The sequence below is a fragment of the Mustela erminea genome, chromosome 17 (genome assembly GCF_009829155.1).
Source record: "Mustela erminea isolate mMusErm1 chromosome 17, mMusErm1.Pri, whole genome shotgun sequence".
Lineage (NCBI taxonomy): Eukaryota > Metazoa > Chordata > Mammalia > Carnivora > Mustelidae > Mustela > Mustela erminea.
Genome location: NC_045630.1, coordinates 8,390,109 through 8,412,856, shown reverse-complemented (window position 1 = coordinate 8,412,856; position 22,748 = coordinate 8,390,109). Strand labels below are relative to the sequence as shown.

The 22,748-nt window shown below is 37.7% G+C and overlaps 1 protein-coding gene across 11 annotated transcripts in view; it reads left to right on the top strand.

Moving 5' to 3' along the window:
- CEP170 (centrosomal protein 170) overlaps positions 1-22,748 on the top strand; it is a 124,832-nt gene that overhangs the window by 24,322 nt on the left and 77,762 nt on the right. For all 11 annotated transcript variants that reach the window (XM_032317261.1, XM_032317270.1, XM_032317264.1 and 8 more), the window contains exon 2: positions 10,992-11,137. In XM_032317261.1, coding sequence (XP_032173152.1) covers positions 11,033-11,137 — 105 coding nt within the window. In that variant the 5' untranslated portion in view covers positions 10,992-11,032. The remainder of the gene's footprint in view (positions 1-10,991; positions 11,138-22,748) is intronic.

Sequence of the window (22,748 nt, the reverse complement as noted above, 5' to 3'; positions counted from 1 at the left end):
ATGTCTATGTTATAAGGTAATGATTTCATAGAATGAATTAGGATATCTTACCTTCTTTTCAAGTTTTTGGAAGATTTTGACCAAGATTGGTGTTAATTCCTTTTTAAATGTTAGATACAATTCAACAGTGAAGGCATCTGTTCCTTGACTGTTCTTTCTTGGAATGTTTTGATTAGATTCAGTCTCCTTACTATAAATCTATTCCATTTTTCTGTATCTTCATGATTTAACTTGGTTTGGTTAGGGTTTCTAAGAATTTTTCAATTTCATTTAGGTTATGTACTTTTTTTTAGCTTACACTAGTATATAAAATTCTCTTAAAATCCTTTTTTATTTCTCTAAAATCAGTAATATCACCATTTTTTGTGGTGATTTTAGTGATCTGAGTCTTTAGTCAGTCTAGCTAACGACTTTTCATTTGTTGCTCTTTCAAAGAATCAACTTTTGTTTTTTATTTTTTATTTTTTATGCTCTTATTTTATCTTTATTCTTTATTTCTTTTTTAATATAAACATTCATAGCTATAAATTTTCCTCTGAACACTGCTTTTGCTCTGTCCTATAAGTTTTGGTATGTTGTATTCTTGTCTTCTCATCTCTCAATGTACTTTTTTATTCTCTTATGATTGCTTCTTTTACCCATTGTTTATGTAGAGTATGTTAAGTTCCACCTTTTGAGAATATTCCTATTTTCATTCTGTTACTGATTTCTAATTTCCTTCCATTCTGATTGGAAAAGTGTTTTGCACTTTTTGCTCTTTTACGATTTATTGTTTTGTTTCAGGCCTTACATAATGTGCTACTCTTCAGAATGTGCTTTGTGCACTTGAAAAGAATGTCATTCTGCTGTAGTTGAATTGAGCATTTTATGTATGTCTGTTCGGTATATTGGTTATAGTGTTGTCAAGTCCTCTATTTATTGATATTCTGTCTAGTTGTGTTTGTTTCATGTTGTTGAAAGTGTGGTATTGAAGTTTCATACTATTGCTAAACTATTTTTTAAAATTCCGTTTATTGGGGCGCCTGGGTGGCTCAGTGGTTTAAGCCGCTGCCTTCGGCTCGGGTCATGATCTCAGGGTGCTGGGATCGAGTCGCACATCGGGCTCTCTGCTCAGCGGGGAGCCTGCTTCCCTCTGTCTCTCTCTGCCTGCCTCTCCATCTACTTGTGATTTCTCTGTCAAATAAATAAATAAATAAAATCTTAAAAAAAAATCCATTTATTCATTTATTTATTTATTTATTTTAAAAGATTTTATTTATTTATTTGACAGACAGAGATCACAAGTAGGCAGAGAGGCAGACAGAGAGAGAGAGGAGGAAGCAGGCTCCCCGCTGAGCAGAGAGCCTGATGCGGGGCTTGATCCCAGGGTCCTGGGATCATGACCTGAGCCGAAAGCAGAGGCTTTAACCCACTGAGCCACCCAGGTGCCCCAAAATTCCGTTTATTTTTGTTTCATATCTTTTGGGCTCTGTTGGTAGGTACATATACTTTTACATTTTTTATGCCTTGCTATATTGAAGCTTTAATCAATATATAATGTCCTCTTTTGTCCCTTGTAATCTTTCCTTGATTTAAATTTTATTTTTTTTCTGACACTAATATAGCCACTGCCACTTTTGGGGGATTACTATTTGTGTGGAATGTCTTTTTTCAACCTTTTTTCTTTGTGTCCTTATCTGTATAGAACCTCTTGTAAACAGTATGTAGAAAGATCTTGATTGGGGCGCCTGGGTGGCTCAGTGGGTTAAGGCCTCTGCCTTCGGCTCAGGTCATGATCCCAGGGTCCTGGGATCGAACCCCGTGTCGGGCTCTCTGCTCAAGCAGGGAGCCTGCTTCCTCCTCTCTCTCTGCCTGCCTCTCTGCCTACTTGTGATCTCTGTCTGTCAAATAAACAAATAAAATCTTAAAAAAAAAGAAAAAAAGAAAGATCTTGATTTTTTTTTCCTTTAAGATTCGTTTATTTATTTTAAAGTATGTTTGTGTGAGGTGAGCCAGGGGTGAGGGGCAAAGGGAGAAGGAGAGAGAATCTCAAGCAGACTCCCTGCTGAGCACAGAGCCCCAGTGGGAGCTCAGATTCATGACCCTGAGATCATGACCTGAACCAAAACCAAAAGTCATGCACTCAACCAACTGCACGTCCCAGGCTCCCCAAGAGATCCTGTTATTTTATCTGATCTTTTTCTGCTGTTTCATAGGAGAGTTTAATACGTTTACATTTAATGTGTTTTCTGAAGGATTAACTTCTGTCACTTATTTATTTTTTTGCATTCTGTATGATTTTTTTGTTCCTCAATTTCTTCACTACTCCATGTTTTTCATATTTCGTTGAGTTTTGGCTAGTGTGCCATTTTGATTCACTTCTTGTTTCCTTTTCTACATGTTTATGTAGTTATTTTCTTGGTGGTTACCCTGAGAATTACAAATAACATCTTAAACTTATAATAACCTAATTTCAATAATTCCAACTTAATATCAAGAGTATACAATCTCCTTCTGTACATCTCTATTCCTCTCCTTTTATATTTGTCATAGATTACATTTTTTTTAAAGATTTTATCTATTTATTTGACAGAGACCACAAGCAGGCAGAGAGGCAGGCAGAGAAAGAGAGAGAGGAGGAAGCAGCCTCCCTGCTGAGCAGAGAGCCTGATGTGGGGCTCGATCCCAGGACCCTGGGACCATGACCCGAGCCGAAGGCAGAGGTGCTAACCCACTGAGCCACCCAGGCGACCCAGATTACATTTTTATACATTGCATTTCTAATGACATAGCTTTATAATTATTGTTTTATGTATTTGCCCATTAAATCATATTGGAAAAAGAGGAAAGTTACAAATCATATTGAAAGTAGAATCATGGGATCCCTAGGTGGCTCTTTTGGCTAAGCATCTGCCTTCAGCTCAGGTCATGATCCCAGGGTCCTGGGATCAAGCCCCACATTGTACTCCTTTCTCAGCGGGGAGCCTGATACTCCCTCTCCCTCTGCTGTTCCCCCCTGCTTATGCGTGTGTGCTCTCTCTTTCTCTCTCTCAGTAAATAAATAAAATTATTAAATTATTAAAATGAGGGGCATCTGGGTGACTCAGTTAGTTAAATGTCTGCCTTTGGTTCAGGTCATGATCCCAGGGTTCTGGAATCAAGGCCCACATGCTGCTGAGCAGGGATCCTCTTCTCCCTTTACTGCTGATCCCTCTGCTTGTGCTCTCTTTCTCTCTCTCAAATAAATAAAACCTTAAAAAAAAAAAAAAAAGGTAAATCATCCTAGATTTATATTTACCTATATACTTACTTTCCCTGTGTTATCTTTAATTTTTCTCATGGTTTCTATTTACTGTCTAGTGTCTTTTCATTTCAGTCTGAAAGTTTCTTTTTTGCATTTCTGGTAGGCCAGTCTACTAGTAATGAACTCCATCAGCTTTTGTTTAATGGAAATGTCTTAATTGTGATTCATTCTTAAAAGGTAATTTTATCAGATAAAGATTTCTTGGTTGACAGTTCTTATCCCCAGACTTTATAAATAAGCCATCCCACTGCTTTCTGACTTCCATGGTTTATGAGGAGAAATCAGCCATTAATCTTATTAGGGACTCCTTGTCCATGACAAGAGTCTTCTCTTGATGTTTTTAAAATTGTCTTTCAGTTTTGACAGTTTGAGTATAATATGGCTGAATGTGGATCTGTGTGAGTTTTTCCTGCTTGGAGTATATTGAAATTCTTGAGTGTGAATATCTATATCTTTCCTCAAATTTGGTAAGCTTTTTTTGTTTCTTCCCCTTTCTCTGTCTCTTCTTCTGAGACTCCTATAATGTATGTGTAGCTACATTTGATGATATCCTATAGATCCCTCAGGCTCTGTTTATGTTACTTCCTTTTTTCTTCTGTCACACTGAATACTTGCAATTGTCTTATCTTCAGATTTGTTGATCATTTTTTCTTTCTGCTGAAATCTGCTGTTGAATTTCTGTAGTGACTTTTTCATTTTATATAATTTATTTTTTAAAAAGATTTATTTATTTTTTGACAGAGAGAGCGAGATCACAAGTAGGGAGTGGGGGGGAATCAGGCTCCCTGCTGAGAAGAGAGCCTAATGCAGGGCTCCATCCCAGAACCCTGGGATCATGACCTGAGCTGAAGGCAGGGGCTTAACCCATGAGCCACCCAGGTGCCCCTCATTTTATAAAATTTCTGTCTCCCTGTTATGCTCTTGGCTTTCTCATAGCTCATTTTGCTGATTCCCTTTAGTTCTTTGTCATGTAACACAGTTGATTTAACATTTTTGACTAATAATTAAAATGTCTGGGTTTCCTCGGGGATGGTTTCTGCCCATTTTTCCCCCTGCAAATAAGTTTTTCTGTTGCTTGCTCTCTCTATATAGTTTGAGAACTGAACCGGGTATTTAAAGTATCATATTGTGATATATATGGAAATTTAATTATCCCACTCCTTAGGGATTGCTGAATATATCTTATTGAGCCCTAAAGCCAACTGTTTGTTACTCTTCCAAACTGTTTTTGCAAGGTGTGTATTCCTTGTTGTGTGTGGTTACTGAAATTGCTATTCTGTCGTCTCTGTGGTCAGCCAGTGATCTGATAAGGACTTCTTTAAGTACCTGGCTCCTAAAAGAGGAAGAAAACAAAGCAACAAGCACACCCCAACTCTCCAAATTCCTTAAAAGATGCTTCAGCTCATAAGACTTGACGCTACGATGGCCAGCCCAAAAGTTCAGCGATAAAAACAGCAATCACCAGCCAGAGCACAGAATCCAATATTTGGATGACAGAGCCTTTATTATGTATCCTGGCTCCAGTGAGCCATACCAGAAATGCAAGAGGCTAGCTGTAGGCTACTTCTTGGAGCTTTTGGAATAGGAAATCAGGATGATGGTACCTGGTACCATGCAAAATACTGAATTTTAACAGCTTCTTTGACTGGACACCAGAGTCCCAAATAGTTAACTTCAGAGAGTTCTTAGGAGTTCAGTAGTCATTTAGGTGGATGGATGGATTCCTGGAGTTTCCTGTTCCTCCATTTTTTTGTGATACTCCTAAGTAGCTTAGGAATTAAATTGCTCTCCAGGGTAGAAGTGCTCTGCTTAACCAAGGAGATTAATATGTAAAAACTGCAACCAGAACAGTGAAACCCCCTAAACCACTTCTTGGTTTAGCTCCTATATCAGCAGTGCATTTATGTCCATTATGTCCATTATTGGGGGATATGGGAGGAGTCTCCTGTGGTAAACTGAATGTTCCAGAGAGGAAAATAGTAAACTAAGGATGTTGACCTCCCCCACCACCTCCAAAAAGGAGGCCTGCATTTTCTTCCGTTGCTGGATTTTCTAGTTGTTGGTTCTTTGTTATGATAAAGCTGAGAGCGTTACCTGTAATTTATAAGTCTGTAATATATAGCACCCTTATGTTTAATTATACAAATAATGTTAAACATCAAGAAAAAAGTAAATTGGGAAGACACAATAAAAACAAAAATTTCATTTGTATATTCTAAAAATACTCAAATGGGTGTATTGGACTATGAACGTATTTATGAAAAGATACTGTATTTTAGTAAATTATACTCAATGTGCATTATAGTCAGTAGTGAAGCAAATCAGCCCACATGTCTCAATGGCTTCAAACAGCAATCATTTTTGTTTTTTGCTCATATATCTGTCATTCACCTGGGGGTTAGATGATATATTGACCTTCTGACTTCAAATTGTATGTTAGGTCCATGTCTGTTCCATATGTCTCTCATTCATCTTGAGCAAATAGGCTAACCAGGACATGTTCTTTTTTTGGTGATAGCAGACGTGCAGGAGGGCAAGCCAATTTCCCGAGCACGTTTTAGACTCTACTTGCATCACATCTACTAACATCATCCTTTTGGCCAAAAGTCATGAGGCAGAGCCCACAGTTAGGGAGTGAGAGAGATACTCTACCTCTAATGGGAAAACTTGCAGAGTCACAGGGCAAAGATTATAGTTTGCGGTAGAATTTGAGTATGTAAGCCTATGGATCCAGTCTTAGAAAAAACTCAGTGATCCTGTATATAATTCAGGCTTTAGATCCCAATGAAAGCCTTTCATGCTTTGAGAAAGTGCTGTAGGAATTTTAATCATTGATTTATTAAATTTACTTTTCTTGAATTGAAATATATATGAAATAAAGACTGTAGCACTTTTAATTTTATGAGTAACCCATAAGCTACATTATATTGTCATAATTTTTATGACATATGACATATTTTCCTAAATATTCCTTTAATTGAATACTTTTACTACATTGAAATAGAAGATATTCAGTAATGTTGATTGGTTGGTATTGTTCCAGTCTCAATTTATGATGTTAGGGTATTATTTGGCAGAAAAGATTAGGAAGAAAGGGAGAAAAGGAAATGAACATTAATTAGATGCCTCCTGTATGCCAGGTATTATAAGACATTATATCTGTGTCTCATTTTGTCTTTAGATATCCTCCCTCTGTGTTTTTTTTTTTTTTCTTGATACAGGTAAAATATCTGGAATCCAGAAACATTTATTGTTTTTTTATCGTTTTTGGATTTTGAGTCACTTAGAGAGCATGAGGGACAAGGGTTTTAAATCAGAAAGTCTACTCCAAAACACATGTTTTCCTGGCTCGTTTGGAAACCCTACAAGGAAATGTGTAACTGCTGTCACATCTTGTCAAGACCTTGGGCATGTTGTCGAACCCATGGGCTTCTTTTCCCCCTCCCCGTAGAGGAACTCAGCTGAAACCTATGTCTTCGTCATTGAGCAGCCTTTCAACCAGGTTTCAGGGTTGTTGTTGTTGTTGTTTTTAATTTTAAGATTTTATTTATTTATTTGACAGAGATCACAAGTAGGCAGAGAGGCAGGCAGAGAGAGAGGGGGGAGCAGGCTCCCTGCCGAGCAGGGAGCCCGCGGGGCTCAATCCCAGGACCCTGGGATCATGACCTGAGCTGAAGGCAGAGGCTTCACAGGTTTCAGTTTTATCATGTGTGAATGTCAGGATTACTTAGCAAGTAGGAAGAGATAATTGGAATTGAAGGACTAGTGAGAAACTATCTTAGATAAGGAGAGAAATAATTGAAACGCAGCAGCTTTTTGTTGTATCTCATTCCCAACTGTGGTTGAGAAGGTAGAAGAAGACTCAAGGCCATTGCACCCCTCCAGTAAATTAATACCCCTCATCTTGAGGATTACGATTTTTAGTTTTGTTTTTCAGAAAATGCCTACTCTTTAGTTACCTTTTAAGTGTCATTGACAGTCAAAACAAAATATATGAATTGCCACTATTTTCATATTATTTTATGTAATTACATGCAGTTGACTCCTGAACGAACAATGCAGGGGTTAGGAGTTCCATCCCCTACACAGTTGAAAAATCCATGTGTAATTTTTAACTTCCCCAAAATATGGCTCCTAATAACGCCTGTTGACCAGAAGCTTTCCCAATAACATGAACTGTTAGCATGTATTTTTATGCTACATGTATTATATGTTGTATTCCTACAGTTAAGCTAGAGAAAAAAATTGCTATTGAGAAAATCATAAGAAAGAGAAAATATGATTACAGTATTGTATTTCTCAAAAAATCCACATATAAGCAGATCCATGCAGTTCAGGCTCATGTTGTTCAGGGGTCAACTGTAGTTATTGTTTGTATGTTTGTATGATAAAATTATATGTCATTTATTTGGATATTAATATAACCTTGTTTGATATTGTCTAAATACTTTAGTGTTTTTATAGTATACAAATAATGCTTACATAAAACTTCTTTGATTTGGAAAATATTATATCATTTCTATTGCTCGTGTTTGGTGCTACTGTTTCAGTTGACTCTGTTTAGGCTAATTTCATTTCCTTTTAATATGTCTTACTGTACTTTTTCTTTTCTCAGTTCCTTTAAATAAGTGTGTAACTGTTGGCTTACTTATTCATATCATCTTTTGAAATTGTCCTTCTGTTTGTTTCCAAATGCAGTATGCAACTTACATGCTAAATTTAGATTGGAGGGTTTTTTCTTGGATAAAATTGTTTAGATTCTCCATTGACTTGGCCAGGAAGTACACATGAAATGCTAAAAGCCAATTTAACAAAGAATAGGCAATGAAAAACTAACAACAGCTTCAGCACGGAGTAAGGTGGATAAAAGATTGAAAAATCCATGTAAACTGACTGTATCAATTGATAAGCTGAAAGTGAGTTAAGACTTGATTGTTTTGGCTTTACAGAAGACTGTCTGTTCTGGTGATACCCATTGTTTCGTGTCTGTGTTGATAAATTTATAATATATAGGATTTTTACCTTAACAAAATTTTACATCTTATAGGATTTTGCTTTAATATAGATCTAGTTCTTAGTACAGAATGTTTCAGTTCACAACAGTATAGTTTGCTTCTAATTAAATTGTAAAAAAATGTGCCATTTCCATGGGAAAAAATATTTACATGTATAGTTTTTTTGATTTCTAACAAAAAACTTTGAGTAGGTAATATCATGCCCATTTTAGATAAGAGTAAACAAAGGGGCAGGAGATAAATAACTTGCCCCAGGTCATATAGAATAAAAAGTGTTAGAACTAGGAGTCAGATTCTTCATCTGTCAGTCTGACTCTAACTAAGGTTTATATTCTGAATGACATAGCCACATTCTCTAGCACAGCTCAGTCCACAGGCCTCTGGGAGTTCCCAAAACCATTTCAAAGGTCGGGGGTCAAAACTATTCTCATAAGAACATCTAAAACATTAGTTGCCTTCTTTATTGTATTGTCATCTGAACTGATAGTATAAAAAGATTGGTGGGTAAAGCTGCTGGTTCCTTAGCGTAGATCCAGGCTGAACTATAGTAATAGTAATTGTATCCTTCACTGCCATGCGTTTGGAATTAAGGGGGGGAAAAAAAGCCAGTTTCACTTAAGAATGTCATTGATAATGTGGTTAAAATGGGAGTCACATCTTTTTAATATTCTGTACAAGTAATTGGAAGGACACATACAGCATTTATGTTGTACACCAAAGTACCAGGGTTGTCTCAAAGAGAAGAATTTGTGTCATCTTTGAGTTGTGAACTGCCCACTTGTTTCACAGAGCACTTTCGAGTTATGAACTGCCCACTTGCTTCATAGAACGCCTTTTTACTTGACACAATGACTGACAGACAAATTTATGGTTTTGTAGACTTGAATATTTGGCAAACAAAGTAAGCCTGTCACCTCAAAGAAAAGAATGGGTGGTATTTTTTGCCAATAAAATTATAGCTTTCAAGAGAAAATGAGAATTTTAGAAAACTTGATTCTGCCACCATGATTCTCACGGCTACCTCATACTTAAAGATTTTTCTGAGAAGATGGGTGATGAAGTCAACAACTGTGATGCTTTTAAGTAATATAATGAATAGGTCATTATTTAGAAGATCTGTTAACTCAGGGAACCAGTATTTTCCACATGACCAATTTATAATGTTAAAAGATCCCTTCAAAGTTGATGAATTTTCATGCAACATAGTATAAAAAGTTGCATATTTCTTATTGTAAATAAATTTCAAGAAGCTTTCAAAGTTTTGATGTAGTATCAAAGAAAAAACTATAGTTATTTGAAAAAACTACATAATAAGTTTCCCTTTTCTAACTATTTGAATGAAGGCAGGCCTTCTTTAGATATTTCAGGTTCAATGATATGTGGCAACAGATTGAATGCAGAGCGAATAGAAAAATCTTCAATTAAGCTAAACATTAAAAAATTTTTTAAAAATTAAAATAGTGCTACTCTTTGCCCTAATTATTTTTGTTTTGGAAGTATATTTTTCATTAAAATGTTAGTTTATTTTGAATGAATTGATAAGTCCTAGTTTCTCAGTTTTCATTTCTTTTTTAAGGTAAATGTTAGTATATATAAACCATGCAAACAAAATGCTCTTTGGGGTTTTGTTTTGTTTTGTTTTGTTTTGTTTTAAGTGGAATGGGGGTGCATGGGTGACTCAGTTACGCAACTGCCTTTGGCTCAGGTCATGGTCCCAGGGTACTGGGATTGAGCCCCATGTCAGTCTGACTGCTCAGTAGAGAGTCTGCTTCTTCCTCTCCCTCTGCTGCTCCTCCTGCTTGTGCATGTGCTCTATCTCTGTCAAGTAAATAAATTTTAAAGAAATAGAGTATCTTGGTGGCTCAGTCCATTAGGCACCGGCCCTCGGCTTAGGTCATGAACCCTGGGATTGAGTCACATGTCCTGTTTCCTGCTCAGCAGGGAGGCTGCTTCTTCCTCTCCCTCTACCCCTGCTGTAGTGCATGGTCTCTCTCTCTCTGTCTGTCAAATAGATAAATAAAATCTTATATATATATATATATAGAGAGAGAGAGAGAGAGAGAGAGAGAGAGGTACTAAAAAAAAATTTTTTAATAAAAGAGTGAAATGGGTACCAAGAACAAAAGCCTAAGAATTGCTGCTCTAGAAAAATGTTCTAAGAAAGTAAAGTACATATGAGGACAGAGAAATTGAAATTGCATGTTTTTGAAAGTTCTTTCAGTGGTCTGCACTTTATTGACAGAGAAGCAATATCTTTGGTTTTTATTGTTCTTAATCAGATATCAAAAATATTCATTTGAACTTAGTCTTTCTCAAATCATTTTTAAGTCGGACATTTATTTGTATACTATTGGTAGTATTTACTCTAGTTAACATGATAATGTGATCACTTACTTGAGAATTAATAGATCTTTATAAGCTCTGTCCATAGCCTTTCAAATGTGAATTAGTTGACTACTTAATTGCCTGATGTCTTCCTTTTTAATTGAACTCTTAATGGAGTCTGTGTATTTACTTTACTAATGAGAATTTGGTAAATTTGTCATGTCGGATGACCTCTGGACTGTCTTTTTACTGAGCCAGGAGTAGATGATGAATGCAGTTCTATTCTTAGGTCAACTTTAAAGGGTTTGGTGGATAAATACTAAAGCTAAAAATATCTGAATGTATGTTTTTCTTTAATATCTCTGTAGGATGACGTAGCTTTGCCAAAGACTTAGAAGCTAAGCAGAAAATGAGCTTAACATCCTGGTTTTTGGTGAGCAGTGGAGGCACTCGCCACAGGCTGCCACGAGAAATGATTTTCGTTGGAAGAGATGACTGTGAGCTCATGTTGCAGGTAATTACATAAAACTTCTAGATGTATCTATTCAAAACTTGGAACTGGTAGAAAATATTCTTCTGCTCCTTTGGAGAACAACACTACATAGAGTTGAACTTTCTAGCTCTCTTTTAACTGTAGTTACCAGTTTAATTAATTTTCTCCCTCTTGAATCATCTAAAAATAAGTTCTAAGTCTTGGGGAATAAATTTTGAAAAATGAGAGTTCAGAGTAGAGAAGTTTATTTATAAGTAAGATGTTTCACATTATATGCTTTAAAAATAAGACTTGTAAATAATTCATAAAATTAGCATAGCATGAAGTACAACTGAATTTTAATCATGGATGCTTCAGTGATACCAAAATTAGTTTCTCTGCTTCTTTTCGAGATGTTCATTATGATACCTTTCAGTAGTTTAAGCATAATTAAATATTGATGGTATTTACTGCATTCTGTATAAAGGAGTTACTTTTAAAACACTTTTAAGCTGTGTTTGCATAAGATAATTAGCAGAAAATGGATCTCCAGGTTTTTGAGAATTTAGTTATTTTAACAGGTCCCTTGCATTTTAGAATAAAGTTTTTGTCCCCTTACTCTTCCTCCCTTTTTTGTTGTTAAGAATGATAAACAAATACTTAAGAGTAGAACTGTTTATTCTGTTAGCCCAGTGGTTCTTAACTGGGGCAAGTCCTGTCTCCCTCTGCCCGAAGGGCATTCGGCAATAACTGATTATTAGAAGTGGTGGGAGGTTGGAAGTGGTCGCTATGGACATTTGGTAGGTAGAGGCCAAGAGGCCAAGTGTGCTGCTAAGCATCCTACAGTGTACAGTGTATTTTTCCCCCCACTCTAAACACATAGAACAAGGAAGTGTCTGGCCCTAAATATCTATAGTACTGAGATTGAGAAACCCTGCATTATCCCTAGAAAACTCAAATTTGCGTCTGTCTGTTACACATGTTTACTGTAAAATTAGATAACTTATTTTACAGTTCTGGGGCAGTGAAAGTAAAGCCACTCCACAGCTGTGTGAGTATAGAATATGAGTGTAGTAAGTATAGTATACAAGTACGTTGCATATACAATGACACCTTAATTCAACAAATTCAGTATGAGAAATAGAATAATAGTACAGAGATTATCTGTGGTTCTCAGTAAGATGGGAGTGTTGAGAGTGGCAACTGAGAAAAAGGCAGTCGTTTGGTTTGGCTAACAGCTTCTTGGAACTGGACCCTCTCTTAGGCACAGATAGTGGGAGCTCATTTATCAGAGAGTGGAAGAGGGGCTTTCTATGTAGCATTTGTATCAACCAGCCAAGAACTGTGGGAATGGGTTTTGTGGGTCTTGCAGGACCAGTCTCTTAAGAGACACGACTGATACAGTGTCTGTTCCTGGACTGTGTGTGACAAATCCAAGTTGTCTGATAGTTTGTCAGGTAGAAGGAGGAAGCTGTGAGTCCAGGAAGACCAAGGTGAGTTCCAGTTCACAGGACACAGTACCAGAGAGGAAGGAGGTACACAAAGAAGGAGTAATTATTCTCCAGTATGCCGCTGAGTACTACTGATCATTACATATATAATGGAGAAACTAACCATAAAGTGGGGGAGAAGCACTAAAAGGAATTAGAGTTGACAGTGCTGGGCAATAGCATGGTCAGGAATGGTGCCTGTCTTGACAGCCAGACTGGTAGATTCACAAGGCATTGGTGTCTATGCCCTCAATAGTGGGGAATAATTTACCATAGACTGAGTTCTACCCTCATCTAAATCTGAAAAGCTGGACCCAAAAGGGTCATACTCTTTTCAAGTAACTTAACTGTACCCCATAAGAAAGTCCCAAGAAATGTGTAGGAATACAGAAATATCCATAGTAAAAGATGTTTTGTTTCTAAAGAGTTTGGCTAAGTTTGGCACAGTCTGGCAAAATTTAAAAAATGGTCAAGCAATCTTGAAAAAGCTTTCAAAACTTACTACAAAGCTAGTGACATAAAAGTAGACATCTGGACAAGTGAATATGGAATAGAATAGAGTCTGGAAATAAACCCCTCTATATCTGTGGCTGTTGTGATTTGAATTGTTTCCCCCCAAAAAAGATATACTGAAGTCCTAATCTTCCATACCTGTGGATGTGACCTTATTTGGAAATAAAGTCTTTGAGAATGTAGTCAAGTTAAGAAAAAGTCATTAAGATGGACTCTAAACTAATGTGACTTGAGGTCCTCAGAAGGAAAGGAAAAGACAGAGGGAGAATAGCTATGTAAAGACAGAAGCAGAGATTACAGTTAGGCTACCAGAAACCCAGAACACCTGAGTCCACCAGAAGCCAGAAGAGGCAAGGAAAGAAGAGATCCTCTCCTGGAAGCGTTGGAGGAAATATGACCCAGCCCACAGCTTGATTTTGGATTTTTAGAGTCTAGACTACAAGAAGGTAAACTTGCGTTGTTTTAAGTCACCTCTGCGACACTTTGTTACGGCACCCACAAACTATTACAGTGGCAGGCTGAGGATTTAGAAGGGTGGTAAGTTCATTCAGTGGAGGAAAGAGTAATTTCTTTGGCAGATGAGGCTTAGGACACCGGGATTTCCACTATAAAAGAGTGAAGTTGGACCCCTGCCACACATCAAATATAAAATTTAACCAAAATAGATCAATGACCTAAATTTAAGAGCTACAGCCATAAAACTCTTAGAAGAAAACATAGGGATGAGTCATCATAACCTTGGATTTGGCAGTGGATTCTTAGATATGACACCAGTAGCAGCAGCCACAAAAGAAAAAGTAGATAAATGAGACTTCATTAAAATTAAAAACTTGTATATCAAAGGATACTACCAACAGAGTAAAGAGTGGGAGAAAATATTTGCAAAATTGCATGTATCGTTTAAAGGTGTCATATCCAGAATATATGAAGAATTCCTACAACTCAACAACAGAAAGACAAGCAGCCCACTTAAAAAATGGGCAAGAGACTTGACTAGACATTTCTCCAAAGAAGATGTAAAAATGCCCAGTAAGCATGAAAAGAAGATGCTCGACATCATATGTCGTTAAGAAATGCCAGTCAAAACCACAATGAGATAGCACTTCACATCTACTAAGATGGCTGTAACTTTTTTAAAACAGGAAAATAAATGTCAGTGAACATGTAGAGAAATTGAAATTCTTGTATGTTGCTGGTGGGATTGTAGAATGGTGTCGCTACTGAAGAAAATAGCTTCTAGTGGTTCCTCAAAAAGCTGAACATAGAATTACCATATGACCAGCAGTTCCATTTTTAGACATATACCCACAGTAATTGTGTGCAGGGTCTTAAACAGATGCTTATGTGTCAGTGTGGATTATAGCATTCGTTATTTGCAACAGCCAAAAGGTGAAAATAGCCCAAGCGTCTAGTCACAAGTGAATGGATAAACTAAATGCAGTGTATACATGGAATGGATTATTATGCAGTTATGTAAAGGAATGACATTCTCATACGTGCTGCAACAGAAATGAACTTGGAAAACAGTATGCTATGTGAAATAAACCAGACACAAAGGACAAATACTACATGATTTCTCTCTTTGAAAATAGCTAGGATAGCTAAATTCATATACATAAAGAGGGTTAGCAGTAACCGGTGGCTGGGGAAAAGAGGTTTGGGCAGTTACTGCCTAAGAGTTACAGAATATCTGTTTGAGGTAATAAAAAAAATTGTGGAAATAGATGGTGGTGTACAACATTGTGAATTTAACTAATTCCCCTGAATTGTATACTTACAAATGTTTAAAATGGCAGATATTATGTTATGCATTTATCATATATATATCACCACAATGAAAAAAAGGAAATCAATGGCAGTAGAATTTTAAACTATCTTTGAATTGATTCAGTTGATTCATATTGCCTTTATAACAAACTTAAAGTAAAAATTAGTATTATTTTAATGAGCAGAAATGATTTAATTGATTTGTCGGTATTAAAGTGCTGTCAAAAGTTAAAATAATATTTTTATTTTAATTTCATAAATGTTTAGATATGGGTATCCTAGGCATAACTTTTTATTTATGCCTTATTTCCTAATTTTTAAATGGATTGTAAAGGAGATAAGGAAATTCTGTGATCAGGCAAGGAAAAAAGCAGTTTTGACCTGTTCCTCAGTCTCCACCCTTAAAGATAATTCTGCCCTTTACTGATCAGCATGTTGTTTTTAGCCCTGTCCTAGACACAGTGGATTCTCCGAGAGAGGTCACGAGTAGATTGGCCTGCTGGTTATGTGGAGTCTGAATCAGTGCTACAAATTAGTAGTACTCTCATAGCACTGAAGGGCATCTTGTATATCAAAGTAAGAATAAATATTTGCAAATTGTATTTAGTTTTTAAGTGGTTTAATATTAATTTAATCCTTCCTAGTATTGTAGTAGAATTAATGGGTTTTTAAAAGTTACTCTTTTTATATCATTTTTGAAAAATGAACTAAGCTTAGTTCATATATGGATTATAGTGTTGCAAGAGTGAAGAGTTTTGTGTTTATAAATGCAAAATGTATTTGTTTTGAAAGATTAGTGCTCTGGAGTTGATGAAATTGTGTTTTCCTTTTAAAGGCTTTACACAGCCTCAGTGGTTCTGCATTGTTAGGTCAGTCAGTGTGATAATTAAAATTGTTTGAAGTGCCAATAGCTAATATTTGATTGTTTTTTAATGAGTAAATAAAAGAAGAGCTTTACAAATTTGGTTGATCTAAGTCTACATTTATGGCTTAAAACCCTCTATTTTTAGTGTATAGGAAACCCGTTGTTAGGTTTCAAAATCTCTGCCTGTGAATAATTTTAAGTAGTTTCTTACCTGTAAAGATTTCAGCTACAAATAGATTTGCTGATCTGTGGTGATCATATGGCTTAAACCCAAAGCATAAGGGAAATAAATGATCCATAAGGTTATATAGCCTATTTGATTACACTTAAAAATTCTTTGTTATGTTATGACAGCAAATAAATTTTTTTAGTTTTATGGGTTTTGTTATTTCATCTCATTCCAAAAAAGGTAGTCTAAAGAATGTGATCGTCAAGAAGAAAATGTGCCTGGATATTAAAGAGTAGGTGATTAAATAAAGGATTCTGGAATTAGTTCTCGCACTTATCCTGGAAGCCTCCAGCAAATCGTGTAGACTTGCTATGCCCGTTTGTCTTGCTATACAAAGATGACTGTGCTGTGTTTCATAAAGGCATACTATGCAAAACAAATCTTAGGCATGGATTAAAGCTGTAAAGTATAATTATTAGATGGGAATTACATTTTGTCTGGAGTAACTCACATTAACATTACTATTAAAAGTACCTTGCACTTAAATAGTACTTTCTATTTCTCAGTGTTCACTGACATCATTTTAGTTGTTCCTCTCAACAGTCTCCTGAGAGGTCATCTCTGTTTTACAGACGGTAAAATTAAGATTCAGACTTAGTCACAGGGCCAGTATCACATAACCATTAAGTCATGGAGGCTGGTATCAGAGTCTTGGTAATACTGGCTCAAAATCACATGATTTTTCTCTTCGACCACTAAGCTGCTACTGCACGTATATGACCTAAAACTGGTTTGCTAACTTAATTCTCCTGCTAGTAAACACGTTCAAACTTTTGTTGCAATATGTGGGATACTACCAAATACAAACGGAGTTGCATTTTGAAAAGTTTGCTAATAATTGCACTAAATAATTGAATTTTACTGTGTTTTAAGAAATACCATTTACTAACTGAAACATATTTTTTTCCCTCTTGGTGCATAAAACAAACTGTAACAATTATATTTTACTTAAAATTTTAATATTTTAACTTTCACAGTGGTGTAAGAACAGTCCCCAGGAGGATAATGGAATATGTTTTGAATATCATAGGTAACTTATTTTCACGTTCTTTTGGAGACACACAGCGAAGATAAGTCACTGTGTATTAATTACCCTGATTGTAGAAATGCAGTTTGAGCTTTTAAAGAGTCAGCTATAGGGTCTTTTAAAAAGATTTTAAAACAGTGATGACACACAGTGGCAGTCTTTTTTTTTCTCTATGTTTTTTTTTTTTTTTTTTTTAGCCTATATATCCATGTATGTCTGTGTTTTAGTAGGAAAAAGAAGTAATATAAGAGGTAATAATAATGTTAAAAAATAGCCATTTCATACTCAAAGCATATGTGACACATAGCAGGTAGTCATTTGTACCATATCATGTGTTAGTTTTGGTTAAAATTAGCTTTTCACTGTGCCTGGCCTAGAATTGTTTTTTATGTTTTGACTTATTTGATATCAGGCTTTCTGTTGTTTGTTTTTTTGTAGAAAAGGAAGTATTTCTTAAATATAACAGTGTTACTGCTTTATTTTAATACTCTTACTTTCCAGAATTTTCTGATTTTATAATTATCTTGTTTGAGATCCAAAATTTTTTTGTTTTGTTGTGGTTCTGTTGTTTTAAGCCACTCAGTTTGTAGGTTTCTTAAAATCTGGTCTGAACTTTGTAAGTTGAGTACTTCTATTAGGCTAAAGAGCATGTATTTCCTTTCTAACAAACCCATGCTAAGCATCTACAGTACACTTGGCCCCATGCTGGCTACCAAGGGATCAATGTATGTACAGGTAGGGTCTCCCTGTCCTTGACAGCTTATTGCTGGTAACAGGAGATACGCATGTAAACCAGTCCAGACACCATGGCACGGAACCGTGATGTGTCTGATGTGGGCAGCACAGCAGACAGATTGATCAGTCCTACCTGCAAGGAAATGTGGAGATGGAAAATCTGGGAAGACTTCATGGAGGAGATGGCTTGAGCTGAATAATCTTGAAAGATGAGTAAATGGTTTCTGGAAGGTTTTGAATGTGATTGAGTACATGGTATTAAAGATAGCATGGCATTCAGTATCCCTTATGATTTATAAATAAAATAGTCCCTTGTGATTTATATATAGGAGATGAAGGCAAACTTTTTGAGAGATTAAGACTGGGATTTTAGGGGCGCCTGGGTGGCTCAGTGGGTTAAGCCGCTGCCTTCGGCTCAGGTCATGATCTTGGGGTCCCGGGATCGAGTCCCGCATCGGGCTCTCTGCTCAGCGGGGAGCCTGCTTCCTCCTCTCTCTCTGCCTCTCTGCCTACTTGTGATCTCTGTCTGTCAAATAAATACATAAAATCTTAAAAAAAAAAAAAAAAAAAAAAAAAAAGACTGGGATTTTAGAAGAGAACCCATCTTGGAAGGCCTTGTGTGCTAGATGAAAGACTATATATTTTGTCTTAGCTAGTAAGTACCTTGAGGAGTTCTTATACAGGGGAATATTACCCTTTTATTTTATTTTTTAAGATTTTATTTCTTTATTTGACAGACAGAGATCACAAGCAGGCAGAGAGAGAGGAGGAAGCAGGCTTCCCGCTGAGCAGAGAGCCCTATGCGGGACTCGGTCCCAGGACCCTGGGACCATGAACTGAGCCGAAGGCAGAGGCCCCAACCCACTGAGCCACCCAGGTGCCCCAGAATATTGCCTTTTTTAAGTGCTTCCCATGCCTTATATCATTTTATCCTCACAAAGGATACCTCTGAGCTATGGTCTGTCTTTTTTATAGATGATTAAGCAAATACTAGTCTTTTTACCAAGGCCACACAGTTGCCATATGTCTCGACCAGTTCTTTTGGACTCTAGCACCTGCCCTTTAAATGGTTAATCTATATTGCTGCTCAGAAATTGGAGGTCGGAATCGCTATAAGCAGTTAGTGGGTGATAATAGTCTAGAAAGCGAGGTAAAGTTCTAAAGAAGAAAGAAACCTTTGAAATGAAGACTATGAGAGGGACTGAAAAGTTAGGGTGCGCTTTCTAGTTACATAATGAGGGATGAGAGAGAAAGGGCCCCAGACCTAGCCTTTTGGGCATAGGAGTGCATGAGAATTTCAGGAGGTGTGCTTTTGGGGGGAATAAGGTAGTGAGTTTGAGGTTCTGAAGGGACATCCGGATTGAGATATTTAGTAGAAACCAGGAAGTAACATGTGAAGCTGAGCAGGGCACTCTGAGCAGAAGGTGGCGGGTGGGAGTCGTGAGCTGGAAGGACGGGGAAGCGGGGGGGGGGGGGGGGGGGCTGCGTTGCGGAGGGACGTAAAGTCAGGAGGAGGAGGATGCTCGCTTGGCAGAAAAGGAAGGGGGTCAGAGTATGAGATGACCTGCTGCAGTCAGGGCACTGAGGTCACATAAGAGTAAATTATTATAAATAAGTGAGAGACCTGGAGGAACAGGGGAATGTGGTCACGGAGAAAAAGGTCACAGCTGAGATTCCAGGGGAGAAGTCCGTTTCACGTAAGATCTAGCAGGGGGAGCAGTTTGCCAAGACATGAGTATGGAGTTTGGTTGTGGACGTTGGGAAGGCTAGAGTTTTATATGGGCTGTCTACATAGATTTTGAAAGATTATATTTATTTATTTGAAAGAGAGAGGGTGTGTGAGCGGAGGGAGGGGCAGAGGGAGACCATCTTTGGGCAGAATCCCTGCTGAGCACAGACCAGTGCCCCCCAGTGCAGGGCTTGATCGTGGACCCTGAGTTCATGACCTGAGCTGAAACCAAGAATCAGAGCTTCAGCCAGCTGAGCCACCCAGGGGCCCCTCAACATAGATGTTTAAAATGAATCATGGTGAAGTAAATTTGAATGAGAAGGAAGACTGTCAACCATTATTCCAAAACTGCTGTCCAAAAGTTAGAATGAGGGCTGCCTGGCTGGTCCAGTTGGTAGAGCATGTGACTTTGATTTGGGGCATGTGTTCAAGGTCCACGTTGGAGGTAGAGTTCACTCAAAGGGGGAAAGAAGTTAAAATGACCATGGATGATTGCAGCAATCTAGGAAGGGGGTGTGTGTGTGTGTGTGTGTGTGTGTGTACAGAAATATATAGTGTGTGTATATATATTTATTTGTACTTATATAAATACTTGTATACTTGTATCCACCTATAGATGGATAACCAGAACTTCAAAACAGTGAAGGGCTTTTCCTTGAAGGGAGATAGTAATGGCCCAAAAGCCGTAATAGTAAACCGCACGAATTCATTCTGTATCTCTGAACTCAGCAGAATGTCGGATTTAGGAGGATGGCATCCACTTTAAAGGAATGCGGTAGAAATAGTGCTCTCAGGGGGAGAGCCAGATTTCAGTTAAAGGAAGGAAGTAGGAGGTAACCATCTGTGAAAGCTTGAGAATGAAGAGGAGTTTCGGGTGAGGTGGATTCTCTAGAGTGCAGTGCAGGGCCTCGGGAAGAGTCTTTCTAGAAAGTAAAAATCACAAGGAACGGTGTTCTTTCCACTCCTCTGGGTGTTCTCTGTAAGGAGCCAGTGACTCGAGAGTCCTGCATTTTAAAAAATTGATATATATAATTGACTTACAACATTATATTAGTTTCAAGTGGATAACAGTGGTTGACTCTTTGTATATTTGAAAAGTGATCACCAGAATAAGTGCAGTTAATACCTGTTCCCGTACAGAGACGCAGAAAAAAATTTTTTTTTTCTTGTGATGAGGAAGGGCTTTAGGAGTCTTGCATTCTTACTGGAGGCTTAAAGTGACAAGAATAAGAGAACTGGTAAAATATGACAATCTTCGGGGGCGCGTGGGTGGCTCAGTGGGTTAACCCGCTGCCTTCGGCTCAGGTCATGATCTCAGGGTTCTGGGATCGAGTCCCGCATCGGGCTCCCTGCTGAGCAGAGAGCCTGCTTCCTCCTCTCTCTCTCTCTGCCTGCCTCTCTGCCTACTTGTGATCTCTCTCTGTCAAATAAATAAATAAAATCTTAAAAAAAAAAATATGACAGTCTTCATAGTTTACACCCAATCGGCTAAGATTATATGTTTGAGAAATTATTAGATTTGCATTGAAATGTCCAAATGGGTTGTAAAAATTAAGTTGTAATATACCATCTCCTGGCAGTGTAATCTAGAGAAAATGTGACTCTGCTATCTGGAAATGGAAATGGATTAATCAGTACTTACATGGTTAGATGTAAGTAGTGAATCTCCCTTATTCCTTCAGTTTTTCTTGACAACTCACTAGATGTATTATGCTCTATAATCTTGGTTTTCTGCTGAGTTTCTCTGATGGGTGCTGAAACATACCACAACCTTGAAAACAGCAGTTAAGTAAAGGCAGAAATTTTTATTTGCTTTCTTTCATTGGCTGTTAAAGAGTTACACAAACTGTGTAACTTGTTCTGTGAGTTTTAAACTGATGATCGCCCTTGCCCTGAGTTCATAAGCCTGGTCTTCTCAGAACGTTATTACCCTCTTTGTTTCAAAACAAACAGGGGCGTCTGGTGGCTTAGTCAGTTAACCCTGACATCAGCCCCACGTTGGGCTCCGTGCTTAGCCCAGAATCTGATTGAAGATTCTGTCTGTCCCCAGCCCTGCTTAACGCATGTGCGTGTGCACTCTCTCTCAAATAAATAAATACGCTGTAAACAAACAAAATGCTTTCTCTGACCCCAGATGCATCCTCACTCCTCCACTCCCAGCCCCCAGGCTTGCAGTGGCCTCTGAACTCCGTGGACTCTGCTGTCTCCTGGTGTCTTAGGTTTGCTCTACGTTCCACGGGAGGTGTTCTTGAACTTAGCTACCCCCATACACAGTTTGAGGGCAAGGTGTATATCAGGTTCAGGATTTTCCGGGTTCTGGCAAGTTGTTCACTTAGTTAAGTGGCGTCTCCTGACTGTTTCCTCCTTGAACGCTCTTTCTCATCTCTGCTGTGTGCTGACCGTTCCCTCGAAAGCTGCGGTTCCCTGACTCCAGAAGCAGCCACTTGGCCTGTTTTGCAAAGCTAACAGTAACTCCCTTTCCTGTGTGATTTTTCTTTTCTCAGCTTTCACTTCGATTTTTCCCCTTGGATTTCAGGTCACCATTCTAAGGACTTGAGCTCCTTCTCTGTCTCTTTTTTCACAGATTATTTATGATGATTCGTTCGAGGTCATTAAGAGCCCACATAGACCTGCAGTCTCACTTGCCTTACAGCAGGCAGAGATTTTTATTCCACAGACTAATTAAATACATAGGAAAGAGGAATTGTTTTCCTGATGGTGCTACATGTGCTTCTTTTGTCACTGGAATAACTGAATTTTGTACTTCATTAAACAGAGCAATAACTTAAAACGTGACAATAGAAACTGGCATGAAGTTTAAGTAACTTTTAGATTGAAAGCAGATGTTTCGTAGACGTTACCGTTGCAGTGGGTTTCTCAGGTGAGCTGCAGAGAAGTGGCAGTGATCCTACGACACAGAAAGGTGCTCTTCAGTCTGTCCTAGGGAACCTGAGGTTTCAGAGAAAACCAACCCAAAAGCAACTTTTAAAACTTTGTGTTGCAAAGATCGTATGTATGATGAATGTGTAGGTGTTTTTGGAAGATTGTTTGAAGTCAACACTGTTTGTTTCTAATGTTAGACAGATGACCCCAACTTTTTCAATATGTAGTTGAAACTAACAGAGGAAGGAGCTTTTCATTTCAGTGTTATTTATTTGGAAAGGATCATTTCAACTAGGATTTATATTGGTATTGCTTTACTAGTTGCTGACCTCGTTCTGTTGATGGGGCTAGGAGTCAGGCTCTGTTCACTGTTGTCTGTAGCTGACAGTATCAGAGGTTAACATTTCCTCTGGTG